Here is an 18,625-nt window from a genome sequence, read left to right on the forward strand (position 1 = left end):
GATCTTGAATGCTTTGCCCTCACAAATGAGCTAAACATTTAGATTTGAGTTTAGCTTGTAGTTTGGTGCTCTAGGAAGAGATGGTGCCCTGCAGCCTCATAGCAGGTGGGATTAACTCAGACTGTTCCCAGCTAGCAGGCAGACGGAGTCTTGAAGGACAGCTTAAGTTGAAGGTTTCTGGGTGAATGTGGTATGGGGGCTATGTGAGGAGCTGTAGGACCTTCTGGGTGACAAGAGTTGCCTTGCCTAAGACCGAAGGACTGAGATGAAGTAATGCATTTAGCAAAACTGCAAAGATTGTTGAGTGCTGTACTCGACAAATACAGAATATTCTTGAGCAAGCCAGATTTCTCCAAAACAAAATGTGAAATTCCAAGATGAGAATTGCATGTGTTTTTGAGTCTTCATCACTCATCTCAGCCAACCATAAAGACATTTGGTTTTTTTGCATGATAGCTCACGTTCTGGAGACGTTTCCATTCCATTCATATTCCATGTACTATTTCCCCTGCAAAAGGAGTCTCTGATATTCTCCTCCCCTTGGGTCAGTTTAAGGATAATAACCAGAAGAGAAACCAGTTTTTCAGGTCGACTGATTCATATAGAAACCATTCTATTGGGTCATTGCGTGTGACGCTGGAGCTACAAAAACTAATAAATAGGAACAGTAGTCCTTGTCTAGTGAGGAGACTCACGAAGACGTTATGTGTGTATGTGTGTGCTAAGTTGCTTCAGTCATGTCTGACTCTTTGTGACCCTGTGGACTGTAGCCCGACAGGCTCCTCTGTCCATGGGGTTCTCCAGGCAAGAAAATTGGAGTGGGTTGCTGTGGCCTCCTCCAGGGGATCTTCCCGACCCAGGGATTGAACACACATCTCTTATGTCTCCTGCATTGGCAGGCAGGTTCTTTACCACTAGCGCCACCTGGGAAGCCCAAGACATTCTATAACAGGTGAATAAAAACAAGTGTACTTAAGAGGCATTGCTGTATCGTATACACAGAGGTGTGGGGATGCTGGAAACCAAGGTTGAACCTGTGCTGAATCTTAATTCTTCCATGTTGGGTGCAGGATGGAGAGACTGTGGATGTTATTGGAAAAAAAGAAAACCTAAAAGGTCATGGGATTCTCATGCTGGAGCTTTAAAGTGCTTTTTTAAAAAAAAATTCTTACTTTTAATAGTTTTATAGTCATATTTACATACATTTACAAATTGTTAAGTTTACAGTTATGAAAGCATACCAGTTTTTATGTTTTGGCATATTAAAGTAAAATTATAATAGTAACCTCTCACCATTGGGTATCTTTGGTGTATTTTTCCTTCCAAAGGAAGCTATTTATTTTTATGTTTTTAAACTTTTTATTTTGTGTCGGGGTACGCAAATACCCCTAACAGTGTTGTGATGGTTTGAGGTGAACAGCAAAGGGATAAAATGCATTTCTTGCTGCCTGCATCAGTTTTCTAGACCAGAAATCTAATCTACCACTTTAAATATTTTAGTAGTTCCTGTCTCCTTCAAGAGAATGTTGAAATCTACTTTAAATAGTTTCCTAGGGAGGAGAAGTGGTACACTAGACTCATATGACCCTGCAGAATTTTGAAGCTGTAGACCAAGACAGGTTTTTTTTTTTTTACATTTTCTGTTTGTTTTTGACAAGGTGGTAAGAGGAACTATTATTTTTCAAGAAGGTTTATGGTCATGTGCTCTATGCAAGACCTTGAGTTACATCTAAGGAATACAACAAACTGCCTTCCAGGAGTTAGTGACTGGGGGTTGTTTGCGGGGAGGGGCGGGCATTGCACATAACGACATTTTTTGGTGATTGCTGGCAACGCGTGGCTTGGGGAAGAAAAACATTCAAAGGGTTTTTTCTTCCCCTGTCCCAGGACTTTGAGCGTCTTTGCCTTCTGTGAGGAAATTCAGCTATTTGGTTTGGAAATCAGCTGTGACTTGCTCTCTCAGGCCACCAGGGCTCTAAGACTGGCCCAGGGAGGCTGTGATAGGAGGACAGGGCAGAGCCAGACAGGGGCCTGTGCTAGGTACCCCTGGGGGCCATGCACCCAATGACCCTAAGCTCAACTGCCCTGCCTCCATTCATCCCCCAACACGTCCCAGAAAAGCCAGTCATGGGATAGAAGAAGTCTTAATTCTGAATTTCATGATTTAAAGTAGTTTCAGAAGGGACTTTCCTGATGGTGCAGTGGTTAAGACTCATCACTTCTAATGCAGGGGGCCCAGGTTCAATCCCTGGTCAGGGAACTAGATCCCACATGCTGCAATGAAGACTCGGTGCAGCCAAATGAATAAATGTTAAGTAAATATTTTTAAAATAGAGTAGTTCACAGAGGCAGTCTTGCTGCTTCAGTGGCTAAATCATGTCTGACTCTTTGCCACCCCATGGACTGCAACATGCCAAGCTTCTTTGTCCTCCGCTGTCTCCCAGAGTTTTCGCAAATTCATGTCCGTTGAGTCGGTGATGCCATCCAACCATCTCATTCTCAATCACCCCCTTGTGCTCCTGCCCTCAATCTTTCCCAGCATCAGGGTCTTTTTCCAGTGAGCCGGCTCTTCGCATCAGGTGGCCAAAGTATTGGAGCTTCAACTTCAGCATCAGTCCTTCCAATGAATATTCAGGGTTGATTTCCTTTAGGTTTGATTGGTTTGATCTCCTTGCAGTCCAAGGGACTCTCTGTACTTAGAGTGTAGCAAATTTTAGCCCTCAGCCCAGGCACAGTGTTATTACTTTTTAATGATTTCTTACAACTTAGTGAACTAAGCATTTTTTAGGGGAAAAACATGAGATTGGTACTGGAGAAGTTTCCCGTTCAGGTGTGCTTCTGATAGCCAGCGTGTTTCTGCAGCCCCTCCCTTGAAGTTTCAGGTGTTCTCAGCTCATCCGCCATCCCTCACTCATTTAGGTAACAAATATTCATTGAACACTTACTATGTGCCAAGCTGCATGGGGCACTGGTGGTAATGAGATAAACAGGATACGTTTATGTATATTGAGTCACTAAGCAAGCCAGACCAGTCACCAATGCAAATATGCTTTTATGATGGTACACCGCCTAGAAAACCTCCCTTCTTTTTGCTTGATAAACTCTTCCTGTCCATCAAGATGCACTCCCTGCCCAGGGGAAAGTTCCTTCCCATCCCAGTAAATATGATCACCTCATTTCTGCAGCTTTTCCTTATTCCACATTATCATTCAATAATCAACAGTCCAAAATAGAAAAACTGTCATTTCCATTGTACAGCTGAAGAAGTAGTCTCAGAGGACCCAGACATGAATTGTCAGGGGAAGGTTGGAGCCCAGCCTGGTGGTCCTGAAGCCTCTGTTCCCCCACCCCCTCCCCCACCCCCCAGTCACAAGGGGGAGAGGCAGAGGTGCACTTAGGAACTGGGTCTTCAGGCCCTGCAACTGGCTTTTCAGGTGCTGCGTCACATTGAGCAATTCTCTTTAAGATGTCTCAGCCCTGGTCTGTAAAATGATCACTCGCCTCTTTCTGCCTCAAGTGAAGTATGATACAGACATGAAAATGCTTGAGAGTTGGTTTCTGCATTAGCAACCAGAGATTGTTCTGTGAGTACAGAAATTGTACCTGTAACCATAGCATAGAAACGTTTTTGTTTTGTGTATAAACATGGAGACGGGTTCATGGGGTTCACTATACTGTCCGTCCTGCTTTAGTATGTGCTTGACATTTTCCATTAAAGGAAACTTTTTTAGTTTATGAAAAGGGTCTGCAGCTTACAAGGCACCCCATAATCGTACATGGTATAGTTCTCCTAATTGTTTCTGTATTCGTCTTTCTCAGCTACTAGCTGTTTGTTTCCCTGAAGGCAGGAAATGCCTTGCTCCTTACTGAGCCTCCCCAGGGATGACGTAGAGGATTGTGCGAGCACTCGGGCAGCCGTGGCACTTGCCAAGTGACACTTTTAGGGCCGGGTCACAGCATCGGCTTCTAGACAGGAGCCACCTTAGAAGGCTGCTCTTCTAGGGTTTCAGTAACTAAATCCCCACGGTCGAGGGCCACAGCGGATTTGCTACGGATTAAATTTTCTCCCCACAATAAAATAGTGTTAGAATGTGGTTTCAGTGTAATGCCGGAGAACAATCTTTAAATGTATTTTTTTAGGTTAGTTTTTGAATAGATAATATGTACACAGGGCAGAGAATTTCTACTGTGTCCAGCTCTCTCCCCTCACCACCTCCGCCAAGGCAGGTGCTGCTCTGTATTCGTGTGATCTTCAGGGGTGTCTGTATTGATATGACCACGTAGACCTCTTGTCCACGCAGGTTTTTTTACATGATGCTTTTTTTTCCTCTGTCTTGACTGCCGTCAATAGTAATAGAGCTGCTGCCTCAGTCTGTACACATAGTATAATTTACATAATGGTTTTCTTGTTGATTGACATTTAGATTTTGATAGCAAAAACTTAGAAAAGGGACTTCCCTGGTGATCTAGTGGTTAAGAGTTCACCTTCCAATGCAGGGGGATTGGGAGTTCCAGGAAAACATCTGCTTCTGCTTCATGGACTACACAAAAGCCTTTGACTGTGTGGATCACAACAAACTGGAAAATTCTGAAAGAGATGGGAGTACCAGACCACCATACCTGTCTCCTGAGAAACCTGTATGCAGGTCAAGGAGCAACAGTTAGAACCAGACAAGGAAGAATGGACTGGAAAAAGAGTACATCAAGGCTGTATATTGCCACTCTGCGTATTTGACTTGTATGCAGAGTACATCATGCAAAATGTCAGGCCAGATGAATCACAAGCTGGATTCAGGATTGCCAGAAGAAATATCAATAACCTCAGGTAGGCAGATGATACTCTAATGGCAGAAAGAGAAGAGGAACTAAAGAGCCTCTTGATAAGGTCAAAAAGGAGAGAGAAAAACTGGCTTAAAACTCAACATTTAAAAAACAAATATCATGGCATCTAGTCCCATCACTTCGTGGCAAATAGAAGGGGATAAAGTGGAAACAGTGGCAGGTTTTCTTTTCTTGGGCTCCAAAATCACTGCAGATGGTAGCTACAGCCATGAAATTAAAAGACATTTGCTCCTTGGAAAGAAAGCTATGACAAACCTATACAGAGTATTAAAAAGCAGAGACATCACTTTGCTGGCAAAGGTTCGTCTAGGCAAAGCTGTGGTTTTTTCAGTAGTCATATATGATGTGAGAGTTGGACTGTAAAGAACCCTGAGCACCAAAGAATTGATGCTTTCTGATTGTGCTGGAAAAGACCCTTAAGAGTCCTTTGGACTGCAAAGAGGTCAAACCAGTCAATCCTAAAAGAAATCAACCCAGAATATTCATTGGGAGGACTGATACTAGAGCTGCAAAACTTTGGCCATCTGATGCGAAAAGCCAACTCATTGGAAAAGACCCTAATGCTGGGAATGATGGAAGGCAAGAAGAGAAGGGGGCGAGACAGAGGATTAGTTGGTTGTATGGCATCACCGACTCAATGGACACGAGTTTGAGCAAATTCTGGGAGACGGTGTTGGGCAGGGAGGCCTGGCGCGCCGCAGTCCATGGGGCTGCAGAGTCAGACATGACTTAGCAACTGAGCAACAAAAACATTGAATTGTACACTTATTTAAAAGAGTGAATTTTCTAGCATGTGAATTATATCTCACTAAAATTGCCTTTTAAAAATCAAAACCCAGTTGTGTTTTCTGCAAACTCACTTCATTTTCTTTGTCTTTCTGTTGCTCTTTTTCTTACAGGAAATTAGTTTTTGTCTTTGTTATGTTACATGTATTTTCCCCCTGCTGGCCATTTGCTCTTTTCATCTTGAGTCCTTGATTTTGCTTTCTTTTAGTCAGAACAGACAATTTTTGCTTTTATGTAATTGGTTAGTTGCTCAAATCTTTTTTTTTAAAAGAAGTTCTGAGGTGATTTTTCACACTTGGAAAGGTTTTTCTTCAATATTATTTATTTTTTAATGTCCATGTTTCTTCTGGCTCTTCTCTATTTTTTCTTTTTTATATATTTACATCTTGGATTTTTTTAGAATTTAATTTTGGCTGTAAGTTGTGAAGAAAGGATTCATCTTTTTTATCCTTAGATGGTACTCAGTTGCTCCCATACTTTTTTTTTCTTTTTTTTTTTTTTTACATAGTCCATTTTACCCCATTGATTTGAAATCCACTTTCATCATTTACTGAATTCTTTTATGTTTTGGGGTCTAATTTCTGGGCTGTCATATGCTACTACCACACTCTTTTAATTATTTTGACTATAAAGGCTAGTTCAAGTTTTATTTACAAAGTTTTCCTAATCTTGATTATTTTTCCCCTAAGTGAACATTAGAAGCAGAATTTTTAGGGTTTTTAAAATCCCATTGATAATTCTAAAGATTAACTTATAGATGAAAAGTGAAAGTGTTAGTTGGTCAGTCATATCCAACTCTTTGTGACCCTCACCAGCTGTAACCCGCTAAGCTCCCCTGTCCCTGGGGTTTCCCAGGCAAGAATACTAGAATGGGTCGCCATTCCTTCTCCAGGGATATCCCCGACCCAGGGATTGAACCTGGGTCTCCCAAATTGCAGGCAGATTTTTTTTTACCATCTGAGCCACCAGGGAAGCCCAATTTATAGATAGGTTCATGTAAAATTGGCATTTATATCCCTTCTTTTTTATTTCTCTTACTTTTTTGTCCTGTCTGCTCATGAATTCAGAACAACATGAAATAATACCGAACAGAGGAGGAATTCTCCAGTTGCTTCCCTGAGTTAATGGGCACACTCGGGCGTTTGTATTAATATTTACAAGTGAAATTGGTTTTTGTGTGTTTTTTTGTTTTTTTTTTTTTACCATGTTTGGTTTAATTATGCTAGAAATAATTTTAAGACTTCTTTTTTTAAAAATCTGCTGTGGAACACTTTATATGTTGCTCTTTAAAGATTTGAGAGTAGAATTCTCTTATGAAACTGAATGGGGGAGGTGGGGGGGCTCTTGCTTTCAAGGGGGTATTTCTTAGTGATTTATTCTGTTTTTTTTTTTTTTTTTAGCTGTTACAAGTAGAGCTGCTGTGTATAATTGTGTGATAGTTTTTGTCTGGACACTTTTTCAAAGCTGTTTACTAAGCGCTAGGCATCTAGTGTTCAGGTCACAGGTGAGCCTTGTTTAGCTGTGGAAAAATCCAGCTGAGTTTCTCTGGCATGTGGGATCTTCCTGGGTAAGGGATCGAACTTGAGTGTCTTGCATTGTCAGGCAGATTCTTTACCACTGAGCCACCAGAGAAGCCTCTGTTCATTCTGTTCCTTGTGTAAACAGTCTGTGTTCTCCTTGGTCACCCATGTTGGTAACTTGGGCTTATGTCCCGTTTTATCAGTTTTCGGTCACGTGTGCATGGAGCCATACTGTCTCCATATCTTATTTTGTGTTCTCGTGTTGATTGCTTTGTTCTTTACTAAGGAACAGGAAACATAGTGGTCATTATGGTTAGCTACCCAAAAGGAAGAGAAATTGTGGAACTTGTGCAGAAGGACATTCCGGTCACCGTTACCATCGGGGTGGGCACCCGGCACGTCCAGGAGTACATCAGCGGTCAGTCCGTGGTCTTTGTAGCCATTGCCTTCATCACCATGATGATTATCTCATTGGCCTGGCTAATATTTTACTACATACAGCGCTTCCTATACACCGGCTCACAGTTCGGAAGTCAGGTAACTGTCTTTCTTTAACTTTGCTTTTTAAAAGATCGTTGGTAAATATTTCCTGTGTATATTTTTTTAAACTATTAGACAATATTCTTAATTTCATTATTTATAATATTTAAGTATTGATATGTGGGAGTTTTTTTAAAAATAAGTTTTAAATTAGAATATATTCAACTTTATGTGCTGTAGGAAGTCAGGTCATCTCTCACTCCTGCAAAGATCCTCTCTCCTTTCCAGACATAAAGGGGTGACAAAAAGGCATGAAGTCGAGGGGGGTGGGGGGACATGGTTGTGTTTTGGAAGAGAACTGGGCCTGCCTGTCTCCACAGCGGAGCTGCATTCAGAGCCATTTGTCTGTGGGGGTGCTGGCTCAGTAGCAGCAGAGCCAGGGCCCTGTGGGTCCCACACTCACCTGTTGTCTGGAGAACCACCCTTCCTGGCTGCTGAGGCAGCAGATGGTCATTGCTGGGTCACCTTCTGCCTCTGACCAGGAAGCCTCTGTCCTTTTAGGGGCCTTCACAGATGAGTGTATGGAGCCCCGTCCTCAGCTGACTACATTCTTACCAATAATCAAACATAAGATTGGTTCCTTCTTCAGGCATGGAATTGAATATAAGTATTCTTGATCAAACAGCTCTTAAGTTACACATGACTGTTCTGTACCTTAGGGCTTAAAAGGTAGTTTTTTGTTGTTTTTTAAGTTATTTCATTGTAGTCACCAAATTTTTGCTTTTTATGACTTTTTTTCCCATAGCTTGCTTACACTATATGAATTTTTAAAATAGCAACTTAAACATTTCAATAATAATAATAATAATTTTCTTCCCTAAGAGCCATAGAAAAGAAACAAAGAAAGTTATTGGGCAGCTTCCTCTTCATACTGTAAAGCATGGAGAAAAGGTAATATTTTCATGGTTGTTTTTTGTTTGTTTATAATATAAATCTGGGGATATCCCTAAGACTTTGCCTTCCAATGCAGAGGGCGTGGGTTAGATCCCCTTGGTCAGGTAGCTAAGATCTCACATACTTCTCAGCCAGAAAACCAAAACATAGAACAAAACAAATTGTAACAAATTCAATAAAGACTTTAAAAATGGTCTACATTAAAAAAAAAAATCTTAAAAAATATATGTATATATATAAAATACCAATCCATTTATATGTCTCATCTAACAGTGTTGATCATGGAGTTTTGGCTAGTTTGTTAATTTTGACATGTGTTCATTTTAAAGAAGAGTTGACTGAAACACTCCAGGGTATGTGAAGAGCCTTCTGTACCTTGCTGCCCAGGAAGGTACCCCTAGCCGCATACACCTGTCTGAATTTAAATGAACTGAATTAAACTGAAAACTCAGCTCCTCAGTCACCCTGGCTGCATGTCCGGTGCTCAGGTGGCCATACTGGTTACTTGCTGCCAGACTGGATGGCGCACTGAAGCTCCAGTCTCTCTACCAGAGACACTGAGGCTTAAATCCACCTCTGTTAAATCTTATACTCTGTCCATTCTCTCTGACTCCCTTAATTACAGGGAGAAAAGACTGGGATTTATGGAGAAGAGGAGAAAAGATGTTGAGTCCTAATCACTGGACCACTAGGGAAGTCTTTAAAAGGCCAAACTCAGCAGAGTTCAGAAGCATTTTTGCAATAAACCCTAAGTCCCAGAACCTCATGTTCTTAAAGGATAGATTCCTTACAAGGAAAACAGTTGCCAATGCAAGAATAGTTACTCTTTAATGGTCCGTTTTCAGTGCTGTGAAATGTTGAGGTGACATAGCTACGAGTGGGTTCCATCCTTTTGGTTTTCTTTTTTTCCTCCCTGAGTTGTTGAGACCTGGCCCACGCCGACACTGCAGCCTCCAATACCCAAGTGCCCTTGGGTTCACGTCTCCTCTTATGGCCTACTTAAAGGATTAGAGCTTTAGGACAATACTCATTACATTTATAGACCTTTGACTTTAAAGCTTTGGGATCAGATACTGATGGTTCCTGTGGAATATTTACCATTAGGAGACTCTGGGAATTATATTGTTGGCTGCATCCTTTCCCAGATGCCTTACATTGTAGTGACGGTGAATTTGCAGACTTGGTGCAGAGTCCAGGTTTCTTTCCATGTGGCTGTATTTAAAAGGAAAAGTGAAAAAAAAAAATCCCATCTCATGGAAAGATTAACATATGATTTACAAATGACGAGGGTCTCTGGCGGAGGCTTGGAGAGAGAGAGAGTGTGTGTGTGTGTGCGTGCGTGCGTGGGGTGCACGCATGCAAGCTCAGTCATGTCCAGCTCTTTGCAACCCTGTGGACTATAGCCCGCCAAGCATCTCTATCCACGGAATTTCCTAGGCAAGAATACTGGAGTGCGTTGCCATTTCCTTTTCCAGGGGATCTTCCCTACCCAGGGATCTAACCTGAGTCTCCTGCATTGGCAGGCAGATTCTTTACCAGCTGAACCATCAGGGAAGAGCCCCCTGGGGGAGAGAGTCCCCAGCAAGTATCTTGAGACAGGCTGTGCATTCGGCTAGCACTTCCATGATAAGCACAGTTTTATGTTCCTCTTGAAATGTATCTTCTGCTCTCTGGCGGGAAATCTGTCCTTAAGTATGAGAAGACATAGATTGATATGTGTAATTTACTGCACAACGTCTTTGGGAACATAAGTCAATTGATATTACCCTCTTCCTGTACAGAACAGTTTTGAAAATATGCTTCTACAGACTATTGTCAGAAATAATGGTTAAAAAAAGTCTCCATAAATGATCCATGAGGTATATAGCTGGATTTTCAGGCAGTCTTACATGTTTAATTTGTGCAAATAAAGACTGTTTTTTCTTAAATCTACATCTTGTTGAGTTCCAGAGACTGGTTGTTTCCTAGTTTTTCTTATGGACTCAATCACAGTACTGTATAAGCTTGCAGACCATTAGGGAAGTAAAAATGATTTCATCATTCTTTCTTGGCGTGTGAGAAAAGGTGATAATGTCTAGTTGCAACATCTAATTTTAAGTTCAGTGACAAAGTTAATTTTAGTGCAATCTTTGATAGCAATATCCACATATAAAATCAGTTTTTACTGCTTGCTTGTTAACAAGGGACTCATGTGCTTAAAGGTACTTTTAAATAATTACATGATGACTGTGAAGCTGTGTTCCATAAAATTAACTTGCTAAAGCTACAGACACTGGTAACTGAGTCCCTATCCCAGAGTCCTGGAGGAGACAAGGTCATTGGCCAGATTTGGGTCAGGTGACCAGGTCGGCCATGCTCATTACTTTGGTTGATGGGCTGAAGCCAGGTGGACAGATCCAGGTGGTACACAGGAAAGTGGGATGAGCTGACACCCCCAGAAAGGTCATGACCCACAGACTCTCAGAAGCTGAAATTGTGTCACAAGACTGCTTCCCCAGAAATTTTTGTTTCTTTTTACCTTTGTTAACTTGATGTATGAAAAAGAAACTCAAGCTTCCCAGTGGTAAACAATCCACCTGCCAGTGCAGGAGACGTTCGTTTGATCCCTGGGTAGGGAAGATCCCCTGGAGGAGGAAATGGCAACACACTCCAGTATTCTTGTCTGGGAAATCCCATGGACAGAGGAGCCTGGTGGGCTACAGTCCATGGGATTGCAAAGTTGGACATGACGTAGTGACTTTGAAAAAAAAAAGGTAACTTATTTTAATTTGTGGTTCTTTTATCACTAGTGAGGTGAATATTTTCAGATACTTAGTCCGAAAGTATCTCATTTGTATTTTCTCATCTGTGAGTTGTAACTTTGCATTTTCTCATCTGCAAGTTATAACTTTGTTCTTTAGCATATTCTAATGAAACTGCTTTTGTATATTTCCAATGATTCCAAAAAACATATATCTTATTAAATATTCATCCTCTTTTAAGTTTTATATTTGAAAATTTTTTTATAATAAAACAGGCATTTGAATTTCTACAGCCCTTAAAAATATGATCACTTAAAAAAATGAACAGCCTCTTATTTAAACATTCGTGTCTGATTAGGTAGGCAATGAAATTTTTTCCTGTTCAAACAAATTCTTTTAAAAATAAAATCTTTTGATAGTGGTAAAAATAAATACCAAGTGGAAATTATCTGTATTTAATTTCAGGATGTAACAATGCTGACTAGAATTCATCATTGTTTTAGTTGAGTTGTAGTGAGTTTCGTTTTTGTTTAGTTTTTGTTGTAGTGAGTTTTACCAAGAGAATATTATTTACTAGTGTCAGTCGCTCAGTCATGCCCAACCCTGCAACACCATGGACTGTAGCCCGCCATGTTCCTCTCTCCATGGGATTTCCCAGGCAAGAATACTAGAGTGGATTGCCATTTCCTCCTACAGGGGATCTTCCTGACCCAGGGGTTGAACCCAAATCTCCTGCATTGGCAGGGGGATTCTTTACAGTTTGCGCCACCAGGGAAGCACATACTATTTGCTAAGGATACAGCAAATTCTTTGCTCTTCTTTTTTACAGGGGATTGATGTCGATGCTGAAAGTTGTGCAGTGTGTATTGAAAATTTTAAAGGAAGGGACGTTATCAGAATTCTGCCATGCAAGTACGTTCTCTTACTTCCTGAGATGTTAAAATTCACAAGTTTCAGGTTTCTGACCAAATATCCTGACAAGTTTCAGGATATGAAGATCTTACTATCAGGTGATATCTTGCAATCATCTCTCCTCTTAGAAAAGAAGCTCAAAGTCTTCAAGGTCCTCTTGTACTGTTTGACTTTAAGACTGTTTTGCTTGAAGACTTTAGGTGACCATTAAGACCCACTGTCTCATTTTGTTGCAGATTGGCTTTTTATCTTATAGGCAAGGAGGCTTCAGTAGGGTCCTGGGGGTCTATACTGTACATTTATCAATGGAGAAAGTCTGCCATGTTGGGAGAAAGGAACCTGAAGCTGACCAGGTGAAGGCCCTGGGTGAGAGGGCCAGGGACAGTCAACAGACCTGGCTCAGGCTCTGCTGCTATTATCATTGGTTTTTTTTTAGCTTTTAAATATTTTAATTCTTATGTTTTAAACTAGTGAACATTTTCTCAGACATTTATTAGAAATGTTATCCTTAAAGACATTTCCTGGTTATGTATTTTTATTTGTTATTTTTCTATGGAGATGGCTTTTATCTTAGATTAGGCTCTGCTGTTATTTGCACCCTGAGTTTGGATTCTTTCTGGGGTTGTGTGAAATAAATATTCCTCCTTTATTTAACTAGTTTTTTTTTTTTAAGCAATAGGAAATTGTTTCCTTTTTAATCATGAGGTGCTTTGATAACTTTTCTTTAAAAATTGCTTTGTCAGCAGAAAGGTGTACAGAGACTATGTTTTAAAGCTGGTCATTTTAAATTCTGCTTCGCACCGATTATAAGCAGGTCACAAGTTATCATGTAGTTGTGCCTCACTTTATGTTTGCGAGTGTTCAGAGTACATACCAGTACCTTATAGGAGATAAAGTTCTCAGGAGTTCTGTAGAGGACATGAAGTAATGAGGATCAGAATAACAAAATTAATTTCCCGGCTTCAAGATAGTGAACTTAAATCTACAGGAGTTCATGTGGGTTGGTGTGCTGGGTACTTAATGAATTGAGGTCAGTGTCAGTTGATGGTGTCCTGTAGAACATTATTAAAATAGAAAAGAATTATTATTCTAGGCTGGTTGAGGGCAAGCCTTTCTGACTTGAATGCCACACAGTGAGAAGCCAGATTTCCTTTTACAGGAAATGGAGATGCTCCTGTGGCCGAGCTGGGACTTGCACTCATATCATAAACAGCTGAGTGTATCCTGAATGTGCATGTATCCTGGTCTCCTTAGTGGGGTTTTCATTTCCTGCCCCCACCCCACCCCAGTTTTCTCCTATGATTTATTTCAACTAATTTCCCGATGGAACCAACATATTTGTTTTATTTTTCTCAAAACTATTCCTGTGGGTCAGTCTCAGTTTAAGGATGGACAGGTCACAAGACAAGCTGGGTTGGACCACCTTACGTCCTTACCTGCTGCTGTTTTTAACTGCCGTGACAGGTTTCCCTTTGGAGAAAAGGTCTTTAGACAATGATGACAGTAATAATAATGAAAAATTGCTGAGGATTTATAGTGCCCACTACCCTAGTAGTCACGTGGCATGTTTGCTCCTCAGAACAGCTTTTGGGGTAGGTGCAGAGGGACCTCAGGATCTAGCTCAGAGTCATAGCCTCCGATCACACCGCTGGCATCTGAGCCTAATCGGTATGGTTCTGATCCCCACACCCGCTTACCTGCAGCACAGATAAACTGTAGATTCATCACCCAAGAGGGGAGGTGAGCCAGTGAAGACATCAGTAAAAGAAGAAAATGTGTGATTTCTTTTTTTGATTCTGAAACTAATGTGTTCATTCTAGAAAAATGTAGATGCTACAAAAATACATAAAGACAAAAAATAAGTGTGTAACTTGCAGCCCAAAGATGGCTTTAATATTTTAATTGATATTTTGTTGTATTTCTACTGGAGTCACTTTATATAAGATACTATCAGTTTTTTATTAGCTTGTTACTGTAGTTTACTCTTCAGTTTCTTAGGTCACATTCATTCCGATAAGGCTAACAGAGGCACATGAAAATACATTCCAGCATGATACAGAAATAAACCATGCTGTTTTCATGAAGTGAAGGGGGAATTTCCCTCTAAATGCCAAATTCCATTTAATTTGGAAAGTAGAACAGGTAACCACCGAGGGTAAGTGGATACACTGGAATTTTGATATGACGGCATTTGACTTGTAAACAAGAAGATGAGTTGGTAGGATGTGTTATTTCCTTTATAAGGTATAAGCAATTATTTTAAGATATTAACACATACTTAATTTTTTTAGGCATATTTTTCATAGAATATGCATTGACCCATGGCTTTTGGATCACCGCACGTGTCCAATGTGTAAACTTGATGTCATCAAAGCCCTGGGATATTGGGTTTGTTATGTTTTTGTTTATATTCAATCTCTGCTCCCCCCACCCCACTGCCCCCATTTTCCCTGAGTGATTTGATTCTGTTCCTGACCAGAGGCAGGAGGAGTGAACCAGATGCTCCTTCTAGGGTTCTGCTGGTTCCTAAAGAAATTTTCCTCTATACTAAAAGTGAATTCTTAAGACATTCCCCCCAAATCAATGAACTTACGGAGTTATCGAATAATACACTAGGTATATGCTTAAAGTTCATACTTAGAGTGGTATTTTTGCTATATGTTGATCCTGGTCAGTGTCTTAGAAATAGTGAGTGTAAAACATCTGACCTGCAAGGAGCCAGGTGCACACTTTACATACAAGAAGCAAAAGCCAGCACCTCTGGACACGAGCTCGCCCAATACCTGGGTTTCAGAGTCAGATACCGCAGGGGAAATTCCTGCTGCAGCGAACGTGCTCCATCACTTTGCCATTCTGGCCTGGTCACAGGACGGCGCTCAGAGAACAGAGCCAGGAGGGCGGAGTGAAAGCAGGTTATTGCAGCCGTGCACTGAATGACTTACGCAAGTCAAAGTATTGACTCCTGGCCCCTTGGGAGGGGAGCACTGTTCTAGTAACCACCTTTAGTAACCACCTTTAGTAGCCACCTTTAGTAGCCAGAAACACGAGCTTAGGGAGAAGTCGCTTACCTAAAGTCACGCGTGATGTGATGGGGTGTCAGCTTTCAGGTGTAAGTTTGCTTAATTCCAGGGTCCAAGCCCTCCTACCCAAAAGAGGGAAAACAGGTTTTCCTAGATTGTTATATTTTTAGAGTCTAAATAGAATCTGTTACTGTCCCAAGATACTCTTGGTTAAATATAAGTTGTTTTGAAACAGATCTATCTTTGAGAGAAGTAATTTAAATATCAGATAATATTATTCTTGTTGCTAAACATAGGAGGTTTTTGCAGTATTTACTAAAGAGACTTTTTTCTTATGATAATGGTTTTATGTGACTGTATCAGCCCTCAAAGCTGCAGGCCCCCTTCAAAATATTTTTCGTTTTCCAGCTCAGCATATCTTTAAAAGAGAGCTAAGGGACCACGCACTGTCTTAATAACCAGTGTGATTTTCTGTGAATTACAGTGTTCAAGTGTGAGTTGCAGAGGCCTCAGTGTGGATACACAGAGGGAGGCAGCACTGTCTCACCTGGATGTCTAGAAAATGTGTCTTTGCTCTAGAATCTCTAATGTTCATTGATTGGTTGTCTTTGATAACTGGTGGCTCTCCTCAGCTTGGCTGGTGTCCTGGGCTTTCTTAGTGACCATGGCTCATTCCTGTCTTGCCCAGCCTTACTGGGACTGGGTCTTAAACAGTGGAAGCCAGGGATTAAACAGTGGTTTAATTTTAATTAAACGTGGTTTCCTAGCAGTTTTCCTCCTTTTCCTTCTGTGGATGCACTCTCAAACTCTTTGAGTTGCTATCTTCATTAGTTGGTAACTTTAAACCTGCTTTTCATTTCTAAACATTAGTGGAAAAGGCATTCCATTGACCTTAGCATTGAGACTGTTTTTGGAAATGTATCTACGTATATTTCACACGTTAAAAATCAAGACTCATTTTACATTAGGTTGTCTTGCTTTCAGAACGTTTCAAAAGGCTAGAATATGTGTTCCCAGAAAGGTTGTTTTCTGTTTTGAAGAAACCTACAGTAATTTGAAATCACACTTAAGAAATTAACTTGTCTTGCCTTTATTTATTTTTTTAATTCTTTGACAGATCTGCCTTTTTCTTTAGACCCGCTGACCCTCCTGCATTGAGTTGCAGCGAGTTTTACACTCTCCTCTCGTGTGGTAACTAGTTCTAACTTCCACAGTGAGAAATGACCACAGTGAGAGCAGCCATTGGCCCTCACAGAGTGGTGCCCGACTTTGCAGCTGTGACCACTTTGACATGCCTCTTGTCACTGTCGTGTTTGCTCCCGGGGTCAGCCCTTATCAGGGGTGTGCAGTGCTGGGTCTGGACTTGGCTCTGGAGAGACAGAGCTGGACAGGACTCCACCCTTCTGCTCACTGGCTCCCAGGGATTCCGCCATCTGGACTGGCAAGGGGCAAGCGTGCACCCCACCGCGCTGGCCAAGGAGGCCTGTTTGGAGAGTGGGGGGCACAGAGAGGGGAGGCCTTGACCCTGCCAGCAGCAATGGGGGAGCTCAGGGAGGGGTTGCTGGAGGGACATTTGAGCTGCGTGTTAATGGATCTGCGTTATCACAGGTCAATGGCGAGTGACCACATGGGGCCTGAGATGGGCAGCTAGTTCAGCCTGGCAGGTGCTCAGACGAGGACCTGGAAACACAGGTCAGGGCGGGCTGAGCGGGAGCGCGTACGACAGCAGCCCGGCAGGACTTGGTGGTTGGTGTGGCAGGCGTCTTCTCTGGGGGTGCCTGTGGGAAGGCAGTGAGCCACGCGGGGTCCAGGAGTCAAAAGAAGGTTCTAGAACACAGGCGGAGCCGGCAGCGGGAGCAGCAGTGCTTTTGGCCCTGAGGACCCCAGGAGTGGAGCGGGCAGCTAGGCTGTGTGATGTTCAGTCTCAGCCCAGGTCCACGGGACACCCACCCGCCCCCAGTCGGCCTTTTACCAGCAGATGCGTCCATCACAACTCTGACTCTGGCGTTAATCAAAAAAGATTTCTGGATGGCCCCCAGGTTTTGAGACTTAATGCAGGGTGCTTGTAGGGTCTCCTGTGTGCACTTTCATGGCCTCGTTTTCTTCTTTAAAGCAGCGTGTGGGGAAGTGGAGGCACACTGGCAGCAGACAGACACCCTGTGCAGAATCGGCGCTCTCTGAGTGAGCCGGGCAGTGCGCCCCCTGATGATCAGGGACCTGCGTGTCTCCTGAGTGCTGGCCGCTGGCAGCGGTTGCGGCGGTCTTTCAAGCTCAGGACCCTGGTCTCAGTGGTCAGCAGCCAGCCAGGCTGCTCAGGAAGTCAGGACAATCATTTGTGACAGAGCTTCACTTTCTGTCAATACGTAGTTTAAAAGGTGGCATCGCTTGTGTCAAGGGAAACATGGTTTTTTGGAGGAAAAGCATTTAGGCCATGAAAAGCTACTTACTGAGAAGTGACTCACTTTCTGGTGATGCTAAGAAGACACTGATGTACTTTTTGCAATATTGATGTTTAAATAGTTTGTTTGAATTATGAGCAGATGATGATAGACAAGTTTGATGGTGTTACTGAGAAAAGGTGTTTCTTTGCTCTGACTCTCAAGGGTGAGCTTGAGGACGCACAGGAGGCGACTGCCCCAGAATCCCCCGCTGGGGGCGTCTCGGCTGCAGATCTGAGTCTCGTGGTAGCAGACGGCGAGAGAAGTGCCGCCGGCAGCTCCGAGCTGCCCTCCACCAGTGACCCTGTGCCACCCTGTGACGCCAGCTTTAAAGAGGATGCAGGTGAAAACACAGCCTTGCTGGGTGAGTCACTCGCCGGTTAGCAAACAGTGGTGTTATCAGTGCTTAAATGAAAGTGAAAAAGCCCATAACGTGCAGAAAAAACGTAAAGGAAAAATGAAAACCATGATCTTACCCCTGCAGATACAATACTGTTTCAACATTTTGATAAATATATCTCAGATTTTTTGTGTTTGTGTGTGAAGAGGAAGAGAATATCATTTATGTGCCCTCAGGTAACCCGCTTCTTCCTCTTGGTGTACGAAACTATGTCTGTATCTGTAGACAAGACCTGTGATTTTGTGCAGCTGTGTACTAGTACATTCTGGGTTCAGTATAGTTTCTGTAAACCACATCCTGCTGATGGACTTTTATCATCAGTAACACTGAAATAATTTTCATGTGTGTGTTTACCAACTGTCTATTTTGTGCCCTTCTCATAGGTAAAATAGAGTGAATTGCATTTTTAAAGTTACTGATGCAACTACCTTCTTTTCGTATTTGTTGGTTATTTATATTTCTTTTCTGAGTTGCCCATTTCATCCTTAATTTATTTTTCTATAGAAAAACTAATTTTTTCATATTGATTCTA

General features: G+C 42.0%; 1 protein-coding gene across 2 annotated transcripts in view; it reads left to right on the forward strand.

Moving 5' to 3' along the window:
- Window positions 1-18,625, forward strand: part of RNF149 (ring finger protein 149) — a 31,249-nt gene that overhangs the window by 4,697 nt on the left and 7,927 nt on the right. Inside the window, exons 2-6 of one of the 2 annotated variants that reach the window (XM_043918569.1) lie at window positions 7,441-7,685; window positions 8,511-8,579; window positions 12,153-12,235; window positions 14,527-14,623; window positions 17,859-18,057. In XM_043918569.1, coding sequence (XP_043774504.1) covers window positions 7,441-7,685; window positions 8,511-8,579; window positions 12,153-12,235; window positions 14,527-14,623; window positions 17,859-18,057 — 693 coding nt within the window. Of the gene's footprint in view, window positions 1-7,434; window positions 7,686-8,510; window positions 8,580-12,152; window positions 12,236-14,526; window positions 14,624-17,858; window positions 18,058-18,625 lie in introns of both variants that reach the window. The other variant, XM_043918568.1, reaches the window with a different exon arrangement.

Source organism: Cervus elaphus, chromosome 11 (assembly GCF_910594005.1).
Source record: "Cervus elaphus chromosome 11, mCerEla1.1, whole genome shotgun sequence".
Classification (NCBI taxonomy): Eukaryota; Metazoa; Chordata; class Mammalia; order Artiodactyla; family Cervidae; genus Cervus; species Cervus elaphus.